The sequence below is a fragment of the Mandrillus leucophaeus genome, unplaced genomic scaffold (assembly GCF_000951045.1).
Source record: "Mandrillus leucophaeus isolate KB7577 unplaced genomic scaffold, Mleu.le_1.0 Scaffold167, whole genome shotgun sequence".
NCBI classification, from domain to species: Eukaryota; Metazoa; Chordata; class Mammalia; order Primates; family Cercopithecidae; genus Mandrillus; species Mandrillus leucophaeus.
In genome coordinates this window covers 2069207-2083735 of record NW_012101665.1, presented here as the reverse complement: position 1 = coordinate 2083735, position 14529 = coordinate 2069207, and the positions used below count along the sequence as shown (strand labels likewise).

Here is a 14529-nt window from a genome sequence, read left to right as displayed (position 1 = left end):
GTCTCCGTGGGGCTCCAGGTTGGGGTCTGTGATTCGCGAAGCTCCAGGAACAAAGAATGAGCCACTTGGCCTCCCAGAAGGTCAAGAAATTCACAGTCGAAGAGCTCTAGAACAGGGGTCCCCAGTCCTCAGGCTGCGGACCAGTATGGGTCCGAGGTCCGAGGTCTGACAGGAACCAGACGCACAGCAGGAGGTGAGCGGCGGGTGAGTGAGCATAAAGCCTGAGCTCCACCTCCTGTCAGATCAGTGGTGGCATTAGATTCTCATAGGAGCGCGAACCCTATTGTGAACTGAGCATGCGGGGGATCTATGCTGACCACTCCTTATGACACTCTAATGCCTGATGATCTCAGGAGCTACAGTTTCATCCCCAAACCATCCCCCACCCTCCGCCTGTGGAAAAATTGTCTGCCACAAAACCAGCCCCTGGAACCAAGAAGGTTGGGGACGGCTGCTATAGAATACACACCATCTCCCAGTCCCTATTATCCCTGAGTGGCCAGACAGGACTCAGCTGCTGCTAATCCCAAAGGTATTCAGTAGAACCTGTGAGTAAGATTATCCAGAGACATTATGTTCAATACGGATAATTTCAAGGCTGATTATCTTTAAAGGCAGATTTCAGTTTGTTTAGAATTTCTCTATTTTTATGTCATGACAACACATTTAAATTAAATTCTAATTCACATTACCTCAGCATTAGATCCCCTTTCTACCAACTTTATTATTGGAACTTTGTTTTTGTCTTCTAGCCCAAAGCCATAGCTGCCTTCATTGGATTTAATCTGAAATGCAAAATATCAACATTACTGATAAAGCAACTATGAAAAAAATTACAAGTCTAACAGAACGAAGTAAGGTGCATCACCATCAAACATGTTTAACGCAGTCTTCTGCTAATGTCTATAATCAAGAAGAAAACTTATATAACATATCAATAAACTTACCAGTAATGACTTAGCTATAACATTTTCCACAACTTTTAAGTCATGTTTCATAAGTCGATGTTTCATATTTGATCCTTCCATTTCCTCATCCGAAAAAAAACGGAAAAGTAGGGGTTCATCTTTGAATTCGCTTTTTTCAAGGACTACAGAAAAAGAGATTCAAATTCTTTCAGCTAATTCAAAAATCGAACTCATTTTCAATAGCAGTGACATTTATAAATTAATACCTGCACCCATAACCTCAATTTTATACTCCTAGGACTAGTTACATTCACAAGTAGCCCTGGCTTTTGTTTTGTTTGTTTTTTTCTATTTCTTTCTATAATTTTGAGCCAATGTCTCCTTTCAATTACTTTTACCTACAGGATTTTGAATTTTTTAAAACAAATAGTATTTCTTCTAAGGCTGACTTTTTAAAATTTAACCAAGTCCTTCGCTTTCCAGATTAAAATCCAAATTTAAATAAAAGACTATAATGAATCAAAAAATGCATGCATCCAAAACATAGAAATTTATGGTGTTTTCAATTTGTAGTAAACATTTTAAGCATGTTTTTAATATCCCACACAATTATGGGAAAATTCAAGTGGGTTAAGTGTTGCCTTCTGTGTTTGAACAACTCCCATTGTGTTCACTTTTGTTCCAACACTTCAAACCAGAAATATGTCTTCTGGGTGAAATGTGATTTTAGTTTCCACGAATTCATGTTTCTTTTCTGTTTAAAAGCAATATTCTCAAATAACATTATTTCTAAAAGGTCTGGTTTTTCCCCCTTATCTGAACATTAGTATTTTCCCCAAAATCCCCTAAGATTCTTGGAATGCACTGATGAAATAAAGTTTATGTTTTGTTAGTATTTTTAAAAATAAGGCTAAATACTGATACGAAGAATTTGTATTCAGTGAGATCCTGACAGCTGTCAAAATACTTTACCAAAAAAAGTTCTCTATTTCTTATTTATCTGTCCTTAATACCTTGAAGGTTGATTCATTGAGCCAGAGACTAAAAGAAAGTGATCCCAGGGCACAGTAGCAAAAGTTAGGTTTTGTGATCAGACAGGCCTGAGTTTAAATTCCAGGTCTGGAAGTGAGATAAGAAAGTTACTTAATCCCTCTGAGTTTCAGTTTCCTCATCTGTAAAGTGGGAGCAATAAAATCTTCTACATATTGTTGCATAAAACCAAAATGAGGTAATAAATATAAATAACTTGGCATATAGTAAGCAGTCAAAAGGGACAGCTATTTGGTTTCATTATTTTTACAGAGTTCCAACAAATAATTGTTGACTGGATGAATGGCTTTATTGATCTTTGATTGAAAGACTGGATGGCAACATGAGTTAACAAATAAAATTATCAACCACAAATTTAAAAAACAACAGAAGCCATAACTAGCAATAGAAATGAGAATCTATTATTATTTCATGTTTTTGTAGAGATGGGATCTTGCTATGTTGTCCAGGCTGGTCTTGAACTCCTGGGCTCAAGCAATCCTCCCACCTTGGCCTCCCAAAGTGCTGGGATTACAGGCATGAGCCACTGCGCCTAGCTCAACCTATTTTAGATTGACTTAATGATCTAAGCATTTTCCCAAAGCTCACTCAACGTTTCTGCTACAGTTGTTTCCCTCCACCAAACTGTCTTTTAAAAGGAGCATGATAGGGCATCAACAAAGCCAGGCACGAGCCACACTGTTCATGCTTTACCCACAGACTTTTGTATGAAAAACTTTTGATGTAACTCAACATTTTGTAATAAACTCTCAGATAAAATTACTGTGTGTTGGTGCTTTACTTTAAAGAAAAAAAAAATTGAAACTTTTGCAGGTTTTCAGCTTGATATTATAGGTTTAATCCCCTAACATGATGTAATTTCTTCCATCCATAGTTTGTTCTTCAAGGATCAGTATTTCTCCAGGACAACTCACAGAGTGATCTGGAGATAGGGAAACAGGATGGAATTTCCCCCAAAAAAACGATAACCATGGATCTTCTCAAAATCACTGTAACCTTTGCTGTACTTCTGTATTCATAAAAATGTAAAGATAATCTGAAAGTAACTGACAAATAGGTGTAAGTGCTATCAAATATATGTTTATAAGCATATTATATTAATAATTTAAAAGAGGCCAGGCATAGTGGCTCACACTTATAATCCTAGCACTTTGGGAGGCTGAGGCAGGCAGATCACTTGAGGTCAGGAGATCAAGACCAGCCTGGCTTGGTGAAACTGTCTCTACCAAAAAATACAAAAATTAGTTAGATGTGGTGGCATGCACCTGTAGTCCCAGCTACTCCAGAGGCTGAGGTGGGAGAATCACTTCAACCCACGAGGCAGAGGTTGTAGTGAGCTGAGATCACATCACTGCACTCTAGCCTGGGTGACAGAGTGAGACCCTGTCTCAAAAAAAAAAAAAAAAAAAGAAAAGAAAAGAAAAGAAAAGAGATGACTGCTTGGGTTGGGTTTATGGATCCTATACGATGTTACAAATAGGAAAAGCTTACTCTCATTACCCTGATAAATCTAAGAACTTTATTTTAAAATTCTTGTTTGATGACTTACTTGAAGTCACCCCAGGGCACAATAGAAAGAGGTTTTGTGATGACTTACTTGAAATCATCAAACAAGAAAGAAAATTAACATTTAATTATCAAAAATAATTTTTTCCTAGAGATCTATAATTTTGTTCTCTGAAGTAATTTTAAAAATACTTTTCTTAAAAATAACAGTAAGTAGTCAACCACATATGCTGTCATTTAGTCATTCTAATATATACTGGCATTCAAAATAAAACCACAAGTCTAATCTGAAATAGTCTCAAAGAGGTTTGCGAGCTTAAAAACAAAACAAAACAGAAAAACTTCTAACTCAAGTCATTGCTCTTCTAGAATCAGCATAGGCTAGAAAAATAGGGTAGAAGTCATGGCAATGGGTAGATAACAGCAATTAGACATAGGAATGGCACCAGCAGTGAAACCGAATGCAGTTGTGATGACCCAACCTGAACCCATAGCAAGACCCAGATAGTCTTGCTGGCTCATCTCCAAATGACCTAACTGCAGCACTGGGTGTTCCAGTATCCTAAGAACCAAAGTGATGAAATACATCTGTAAGCTCCCAGGGTAAAAAATCCCTACCATGGTGCATAAATCCATTGTCACAGAGTCCAACGCCAAATATCATTGCCTCTTCTCTGGTGCGGCAATCTCCCTGTTAACCGAAAAAGCACTGTGGGAATTAATAGGCAACTAAAGGCTTTGTGGCCGCTTTGCTCCATTTAACATTCCCAGCACCAAATTCAGACAAAGCTTCGCTTATAAAGCATGCATTGCTTTATAAGACCAAATGCATCTAATTGTTACAGAACATCCGATTGATTATGAAAACATTTTCTTTTGGCATTAAGTAAAACAAAGATTTAATATTTCTTGAGAAACAAATATACTTTATTATACACAAAACTACATAAGTAACAAAAATTTACTGCTACTATAAATGATGGCTGTTATTTCTTAGATTCGATTTCTTAGATTTTGTATTCCAATTATGCAACAGGGAAATATCCTGTAAATTGATGACACACTAATTAAACAATCATTATGTATGATCTCAGTCACTAACTATTCCCTTCCACCAAATGGCCTTGCCCTCTGAGGACCCCTGAAGAAACCTATATTAATACGATGACCTGTAAGACCTCACAAGTAAATCATTTGGCTGAGCTAGCAAATACAAGCTTCTCTTTCATTATTTTGCCAAAAAAAAAATCAGATCATTTAACTGAATCCAACATAATAGCTCAAAGCAATCTTTTTCTTATGGTTTTTATTTAGAAAACATCTATTTTATTTCTTTAAGTAGGATCCGTGTATATGAACATGCGTGTGTGTGTGTGTGTGTGTGTGACCTTAGAGTTGTATTGTCACAGTTTAAGAAGCTTTTTTCTCACATATTATCTCATTTCTCCCCAGTCCTATCTTTTAGCACTTAGGTATATTACCATATCTATTCTCTCCTCTCTGCCTTCTATTCCATTTCTACTGTCAATACCCTCATATGGTGTTTCTTCCTCTCTCTTCAAAATTACCATAATTTTTTCTGGACTCTTTCTAACATATACTGTTAAACAATTAAACTTTTTTTTTTTTTTTAAAAGACGGAGTCTCACTTTGTCGCTCAGGCTGGAATGCAGTGGCTTGATTTTGGCTCACTGCAACCTCCACCTCCCTGGTTCAAGCGATTCTCCCACCTCAGCCTCCTGAGTAGCTGAGATTACAGGTGCACGCCACCACACCCAGCTAAGTTTTGTATTTTTAGTAGAGATGGGCTTTCATCATGTTGGCCAGGCTGGTCTCAAACTCCTAACCTCAGGTGATCCAACCGCCTCAGCCTCCCAAAGTGCTGGGATTACAGGCGTGAGCCACTGCACCTGGCCAGAATTAAACTTTCTTGCACAGAAAACTCGGTTCCAAAACTTCAAACAGACTGTTCTTTTGGAATAATAATGTACAAAAATTCTCTGTTGGGCTTTTAAAACTTTCCATATCTTGGTTTTATGCTTATTCTCCAGCTTCACTCTCCAAAGCTCAATTCCATACCTCATGCTGTAGGCAACTTGGCCTCCCTGCTGTTGCCTGAAGTCTGTGCTCATTCTTCTCCTGCTTTCACTCATGTAATTGTTCATAGCTGCGATGCCCTTCTCTTTACCCTTCACTCACTCACATTCTACCTGTCTATCAAGGAGCAAAATAAGGGTCCTACCTCATGTTGTGACAAATCCAACCCTCACTAATCCTCCTAAGAACTACCAAAACACTTATAATCTGTAACTTCAGACTCTGCATCTGGCCTTCTTCAAAAATCGAGCTGTTTTGTAATTTTTATGCATTCGTTCGAAAGACACTTATTTTTTCTACATATTGTGCCAAGTGATAGAAAAAAAATATTAAACCACTCAAGCACAAAATAATTCCCTGCTCTGAAGTAATTCAAATCTAGGGTAGGATTTGGTCATTAAAAGGTAAGTAACTTACTAATAACCAATTTAATCCATATTCCCAATGAGGCTGATATACCTGGGGATCTGGGACCACAGAAGGTGACCCTGAGCCTAGGCTAGATAGAGGATCTGGCAAAGCTTCTTGGGGGAGATGACGCTGCAGCAGAGCCTTAGAGGGTACATGAAATTTAGCCCAACTGACCAACATCACTTGAAGGCAGAAATCATGACTGCTTCCTGCTTTGTTTGTGTATTCCATCATCAAAGCAGTTGCTTGAACATTAAACTTACAAGAAAAGCTTGTTTAATAATCACTGACATTTGATTGCTTTATTTGATTAATTATTCAAATGAAACACTGACCAGACTAATATTATTCAACATAATGGTGTAAAAAACATAACCTAACATGTTCTGGATTTCCTATGCTTTTTAAAAATCCTACTTGTGCCATACCATATGGACCTGGTGAGCGTTTAGAAAAAGCACAGTAAGACGGCATGGATGTGAAGAAGCAAGGCATTATTTAATTATGAACTATGAGTGACCCAAACCCAAATCACAATGTTCAGGAATTGAATGATGCTTTAAAGGTACATTACTGTACATGCCAAGTAAGAATTTAACTTTGTGAAATAGGGTATTTTATTATAAACCATTATACTATAATAAAAGCAGTGCAACAGTGAATGAAAAAATGTATTCAGAAGAATACAACACTCATTTTGTTTTCCAAAATGACATCGCACAATATATTGCAGAATAAGAGAAAAACTATAGGATCTAGAATATACTCCAATTACAGTAGAGCCAGTTTTTTCACTCTGTGTTCTAAAACCATCCAAATCAATTCAGTGTCTTGGTCCATACTGGAAATTCAGTATTATCATTTCAGAGTCTTGGTAGAAAGAGACCCTTACTTTGAAAACAAAAAAGTAAAAAACAAACAAAAAAATCCCTCTTCTTCGTGTTAGATTAGGAACTTTAACTTGTTGTTCTCTTATCCTTCCATTACTATTTCTGCCTTTTCCAAGGCAACCTATGTGGTCCTAGTCTGAAGTTAAGCAATCAGAGTTGATTATGTTGATACTTACATTAGGATGTTTTACAATGTCAGAATCATAAAGTTTCAGTGATAGAAAAGAGATGGCATGTACTGCTATTGCAGTAAGCAGTAAACAGTTGTAAAAACTAAAATCCATAGAGATTGAGTGACTTGTCTAAGTTTTTATAACTAGTTACTAGCAGAGCTGGCATCAGACACTAGGTTATGTGAGTCCCAACCAATGCAATTTCTATTATGTACAATTTCTGCAGACATTACCATAATAAACCACGAAGAAAAACTGATGAAAAAAAAATTGTGGCTGGACGTGGTAGCTCACACCTGTAATCCGAGCCCTCTGGGAGGCTGAGGCAGGTGGATCACTTGAGGTCAGGAGTTCTAGCCGCCTGGCCAACACAGTGAAACCCTGTCTCTACTGAAAATACAAAAATTAGCCAGGTGTAGGGGTGCGCACCTGTAATCCCAGCTACTCGAGAAGCTGTGGTAGGAGAATTGCTTGAACCCCAGAGGCAAAAGTTGCAGTGAGCTGAGATTGCGCCACTGCACTCCAGCCCAGGCAACAAAGTGAGACTCATCTGGGAAAAAAAAAAAAAAGGTTGGGTGCGATATTTATATTAATTAGAAAAATTAGTATATTCTTCTAATGTTAACCCTTGGAAAGAAAAAGTGACAAAAAAAAGTTGATACCTGATTTCCTGAGTTAGAACTTTACAGGTTTACTCAGCATCAGTTTTTGCTTCAAATACATTTTCTTTAAGTTTCTCACATAATCAACACATCATACAAGTTCACATGAATTCTAGAACTGTATAATTTCTATGTGAAAGTCCAACTCCAATAATGAATATAGAAACCAATTCGAATGACACACGTTGACCACAGCGTTATGAAAGGCTCTGATGCTAGAAAAGCCACTGAAAATATAAATTGATGTTTTATCTAAAGGTAATTGCCAATATTTAAACTTTTGAATATTTGAATAATTTATAGTTGAATGTCTGCTATGATGGACTGGATGCCCTAATTTGTTTTACTTAAAAGCAAATGACATTTTCTCAATTATAGCAGTCAGCATCTAAATCCTGAGATGCAGGCCAACAATAACAACAATAAATTCCTTTCTTTTTTAAAATGGACACAGGCAGATATTAAAAGCTCATTATCAAAACACAATTATTTTCTAAAAGGGAAAAAGGCACAGGGAGATTAGAATAACTTGCTAGCATTAATAAACAGATACTTTAAAACAAAGTGTAAAAACATAAAAAAATTGTAGTAAATGAGCATAGCTATTCTTCAGATTCTCAAATTAGTGTTTTTTGATGGATCTCATCTGATATTTTAAAAATAGGAACATCTTCCTTTTGAGAAACAGGATAACATAAAAGTGAAGTTTGAGGACTCTAAAATCAGATTATCTAGGTTCAAATCCTAATTCTGCTTACTATTAGCTGTATGTACTTATTTTTTTAATACCTGCTACAGATGAAAAAGAGTAAAAGTACTAATTCCCATACTCAAAGTTTAAAGCAGCAACAAGTGAAACTCAGCAACTTCTATTTGTCTATTTACCTGTGCAATTAACCAGTCTATCAGTTTGTTGGCCATGACCACAGATTTGTAGGTCCTTAAATGGTAATCTTTATCTCTACAAAGGAAAAAATAAAAACAAACAAAAAAACAAAAATTAAGCAAGGGGAATACGTGAGCAGAAGAAAATATTTTCATTTAGTATCAGTATGCAACAGAAAAGTTTACCATTGTAACCTGAGTTAATTGCCCAAATTACATGCGAATAAGAGAAGTTTATTATGCATGTAGAACACCTGAAAAATCCTCCACCAGCTTATACTAAGAAAAGATACCCACAATGTTACCAAAACAGGACATCTCTTCTTTCACATTTTCTTATATCCAAATAGATTATTACTGCTATATTAGCTGGAAATAATTGAGTTGGAAATATAGTAAGTCCACACTTAACACTGTGGATAGGTTCTTGGAAACTGCGCCTTTAAGTGAAATGAAATACTGGATGCTGCAGAAACCTAACTCTTATTTACATCAATTAGCCTGTGGCAAAACTGGTTTCATTATACATCATTTCACTTAAAGTTGCAGGTTCCAGGAACCTATTGATGACATTAAGTGAGAACTTACTCTACAAAATCGTATTAATAAAGTAATAATAACACAGAATTTCTTCTCCTTAAATCACAGTAGATTATACTAAAAATCTCAAAATCTGTAAAGAAATGCCTTTTATTCCTGCTCCTGAAAGCTCCAGGAAGGCTGGATTTGCACTACAGTATTATTCACACAGCTCTGCTGTAGTGGAAAACAAGCAGTTCTGTCCTGAAGTAGACACACTGAGAACTTGTTATTCTTTTTGCCTGATCAGTTCACGGACATAGTGATACCACATTCCCAGAGAACCAAGAGGATCACTGGCTCTCCACCTCAGACTCTCCGTTCAGTAGATTTCCCAGAACTGAGAAACCATTCAAAGTTCCATCAGATACCAACCAAATTTCATGATCAGAACTGAATGCCCAAGGGCAAAAATTTATAATTCATTTATTTTCCAGACCTGGATCATACAAGAATGAAAAAGTGACAGTCTTTATAAAATGTTAAAAATTCCAAACTGCGAAAGACTTGAAGTGACTAATAATCACTAGTTATATTCATTGTTCTTTAAATCTGTCTCCATGTTTCTCACACCTCATCACCCATTTCATCGCGGTTTCTGTATCGTAAGAAGAAAAAGTGTAGTCTATTACAGACCACATGCGAGTCTGCAGCTCTTCATGCTAAGTAACTTTTCTTTTTACAAGCTGAATTCATGCATATTAAAAGCATGACTATCATACATTCCTTCTGTTTTATGGGTTTTTCCCATAAATTTTCTCTTGGCAACTCAAAAACAATTGTCATTTTTAGCCAAAGAAAAATTCCTTATCAGCTCTTACAGATGCAGCTTTCTTGATAAGAAATCTCATATGGCTAAAACATATTTTCAGAACACATTTTTGCCCATGTAAAACCTACATATACACAGGTTACATGGTGCATTAAACATTCTTGTTTTCTCTTAGGTTAGCAGAAAAGAATTTTTAAGCACCCAAATGCTATTGAGTTAAGTATTTAATATTAAGTTATCCAAAATATTTATGGGTATCTATGACAAAATTATGGCAGAGTCGATAAATATTTACTCTTTTTCACCTTTTTTCCAGTTTGTGAAGCCTAGTTGTGAAAGTAGATAGGACACTTTCAGGACTTGTGGGTAAGATCCTGTTTTCTCCTCCAGGACCTGCAACCAGTGTGTTCTCTATGCAGTATAAGTGGGCATTCCAATACACTTAGCAACATCTGGAATCTTTATTTTTTTAAACTCTGCTTTTTCTTGGAATTACAAACCAAAGTGAAAAATAGGAACACTAAACATTTGGATTTTATAGCCAAGATTGAAAAGCATTTTTATCTATTCTGAAAATGGTACACGCATATTTTGTTGTGGACTATGATTTAGTCAGTAAATTCCAAATAATATTTGACCATTTCAAATTAGTTTAACATTCTATCAGTTAAGGTATATCAGTGTACATTACAAAAGTACAATTTCCTGAAGATCTCCTCTGTTAGTCATCATAATACAAACCTCAACGTTTTCTATTGTCTTTCTAAAGAGATAAACTAAAACTTAATCCTGATTCTTCTTTTAAAACAAGTGTGTCTCTTCAGAAGGAAAAACATGATAAAGAATAAAACTATAAAATTACACTTATTAACTTCAAAATAATTCTTAATTTCCAAGTACAAGATCTTTTCTTGGGGGAAAAAAAGATTATGAGGAGGAAATATTATAAAATAAAATACATATTCAATATTTGATTATACAATTTAATTTAAAAAGTTAATATACAAGTAATAATAATGACAAATATGTAAACAGTATTTCCAAATCCTCTCCCAACCAATCAACTTTTATTTATTAACTATTAACTGAAAGTGGATTATTTCAAGTGTATAATTTACTATGAACTAATGGCAAAATAATTTTAGAAATCATAATAAAGAGTGGAAAACACTGTATAATTAGAATCTCAAGAAAATGTAGGTATATTTTACAATAAATTATTCCTTAAAATAATATTTTAAAGTAAAATTTTCACTTTTGGGAAAAAAAAAAAAAAACAAGGCAACAAGTTCTAGCTGAGTAATATTTACCTAAAACGCAGTACAAATATTTCCATTTAAGTTTCCCAGAACTTAAAAACCAGACTCACCTTATCACTGGAGTAAAAAGGCTGTGAAGACGACAATATAATCTTACACCCTACGTAAAATAAAGATATATCAATAACAAGTGATATCACCCCCAGGGACACACACATCAATGAAATTTTGAAGTAACAAATTAATTCACTGTCAATATTTGAGAATCATCACAAAATCTAAACCAATTTAAAAATTATTCCAATGTCATGATACATCATAAAATAATATTGTTTAAATCATTAAAAATAGGATTAAAATTGTGCTATAAATTCCTCATATATGACATACACATATACAAAGGTTTTTCTAAATTATTTTTCATAAAATATAAAATTTCTAACATAAACAAAATATACCAATACAGTAATACATCTATAATACTTGTTCATCATATATCAATAAAGTATTGTCAACTGTACAAAAAACTGGCATTACATTTATTTTACACATTTGTATTTTTTTTTTAATTCGAGTAGTTTGACAACATGCTGCTACATGTGAAAGAATGTTCAATGGATATAACCTTGTGAGTGATGCAGCAGTACTACTATCATTTAGAATTAGGTAAGAGAATGAAAAAACAATTGAACATTAGAATTCTTGAAATATCAAAAATAAATAAAGAGACTTGCCTGTAATATAGTCAAATTTTCTAAACTAGAAAAATTTTGTATGTTTCTCAACTACCTTTTATCTTTGTGAAGAATGGCAACATGCATTCTAATATTGGAGAGGTTGAGGGAGAGGTCGTTACCTTTGAAATCACATCCTGCATCTCATTTCTTGGATAAAATGTTCCATCATCATAGCGAAATCTATATAACATCTGTTCTGGTTTGAACTGATGTTTATCGGTAACTAAGAATATAGAAACACTATATTAAAATAACGATACTCTAAAAGGGGGCAGATAAACAGCAAATAAATTTATTGAATACATATTCCCAAATACTAAAACTTCTAGTTTTACAAAAAGCTTTTCTAACACAGCAATGCCAATCCAGTATTTTAACAGCAAGATTCATAACAATATTTTGTTTAAAATATTACAATTTCCATACAATGATTTGAGAAATAAATTGACGTTTGCCACATTCAACTATATTACAACTAAATACATATTCAAATAGATGTATTTATATATGTACATGAGTATATAGTATGTATAAAGGTATACACAGTGTGTACATTTATATAAAGATATGATTTTGTGTTTTCTGTTACTTCACAATGCTACAAAGTTGAGCAAAAAGTGCTCTTCAAAGAGCAGATACTCAAACTAGTGCATTGTGATTTGATTCTCAGTCCTACAAATGAATTTTACCATGTATCTGTTTTATCACACTGTGATCAGGCCAAGACCACACATACACCAATCTTGACCATTTATCCTGTGTTTGGACCTCCAGAGTAGCTTAAATCAATTTAGTATCTAACCGACGCCAAAATTGTAACTGTTCTTACATTAAGAATTGCTTTAAAATGTCAATGTTTTTTCTTATTGGAAAACGAGAGTGTTCATTCTTCATTACCATCCTCAAGATAAGACATTTGTATTCATAAAGACTCCTGTTCCCAGGACCTGACGCTTTCACTGATGAATTCTACCAAATATTTAAAGAACAATTAATTCCAATCCTTCTCAGACTCTTCCAAAAATAAAAGATAAAGGAACACTTCCAAAACTTATATTACAAGGCCAGATATGAATACTACAAGAAAAGAAAATTATAGACCAATATCACTGATGAACATGGATGCCAAAATCCTAAACAAAATACTATCCAATCAAGTTCAATAGCACAATAAAATGATCATATACCATGATCAAGTGGGATTTTCCCTGAGAACTAAGCGTGGTTCAACATATGCAAATGAATAATTATGATGCATCACATTAACAGAATAAAAGATAAAAATTATATGATGATCTCAATAGAAGCAGAAAAAGCATTAGTCAAAATTCAACATCCTTTCATAATGAAAGGTCTCAACAAATTTGGCATAGACGAAATGCACTTCAACATAACAGAGATCATATATGACAAGCCCACAGCTAACATAATACTCAATGGTCAAAAGCTGAAAGCTTTTTCTCTAGAATAAGACAAAGATACCTACTTTCTCTACTTCTGTTCAACATGGTACTAGAAGTCCTAGCCAGAGCAATTAGGGGAGAAAAAGAAATAAAAGACATTCAATTGGAAAGAAGCAAAATTGTCTCTATTTGTAGGTGGCATGATCTTATATATAGAAAATCATATAAATTCCACCAAAAACTAATTCGGTAAACTTGCAGGATACAAAGTCAACATTTAAAAAATCAGTAGTGTCTCCATATACTAACAATGCACTATGGAGAAAAGAAATTTTAAAAATGATCTCATTTAAAATAGAATCAAAAAATAAGATATAACACTTAGGAATAACACAAGAAGGTGAAAGATCTGTACACTGAAAACTATAAACCACTGATGAAAGAAATTAAAGAAAACACAAATAAATGGTAAGAAATCCCACGTTCATGGAAGTGAAGAATTAATTTTGTTAAAATGTCCCTGCTACTCAAAGCCATCTACAGATTCAATGTGATTTCTATCAAGATTCCAAAGGCATTTTTCACAGAAATAGAAAAAACAATCCTAAAATCTGTGTGGAAGCACAAAAGACTCACAATAGCCAAAGCAACTTTGAATAAAAGCAACAAAGCTAAAGGCATGACATTACTGACTTCAGACTCTGCTACAAAGCCATAGTGATAAAAACAGCATGGTACTGGATAAAAGCAGACATGTAAACCAATGGAACAGAATAGAGATCAGATCCCAGAAATAATTCCAGCTTTATGGTCAATTGATCTTCCACAAAGGTGCCAAGAATACACAACGGAGGAAGACAATCCCTTCGATAAATGATGTTGGGAAAACTAGATATCTACATGCAAAATAAATAAATTATTATTTGTAGACACAGGATCTTGCTACGTTGCCAGGGCTGGTCTTGAACTCCTGGGCTCAAGAGATCCTCACACTTTGGCCTCCCAAAGTGCTGGGATTACAGGCGTGAGCCACCATGCCTGGTTTGCAGCTTTTATTTTACTCATTTTATGCACTCTTCCACTAATGGAAGCATAGTTCAAGGGGAAGGAGCCTGCCCTAGTGCTGTTGTTTCTAGGTGCAATTCACAGTATCCACTCCCCTCTAATCCTGTGTCCTCACTCCCCCACATCAGCTGG

At 34.7% G+C, this 14529-nt stretch overlaps 1 protein-coding gene across 2 annotated transcripts in view; it reads right to left on the bottom strand.

Annotated features, from left to right (window-relative positions):
• The window catches only part of PREX2 (phosphatidylinositol-3,4,5-trisphosphate-dependent Rac exchange factor 2), a 93760-nt gene that overhangs the window by 29736 nt on the left and 49495 nt on the right, over window positions 1-14529 (bottom strand). For both annotated transcript variants that reach the window (XM_011976493.1, XM_011976494.1), the window contains 6 exons: window positions 12049-12152; window positions 11303-11352; window positions 8583-8658; window positions 4083-4155; window positions 948-1090; window positions 693-785 (listed from right to left, as the gene is read on the bottom strand). In XM_011976493.1, coding sequence (XP_011831883.1) covers window positions 693-785; window positions 948-1090; window positions 4083-4155; window positions 8583-8658; window positions 11303-11352; window positions 12049-12152 — 539 coding nt within the window. The remainder of the gene's footprint in view (window positions 1-692; window positions 786-947; window positions 1091-4082; window positions 4156-8582; window positions 8659-11302; window positions 11353-12048; window positions 12153-14529) is intronic.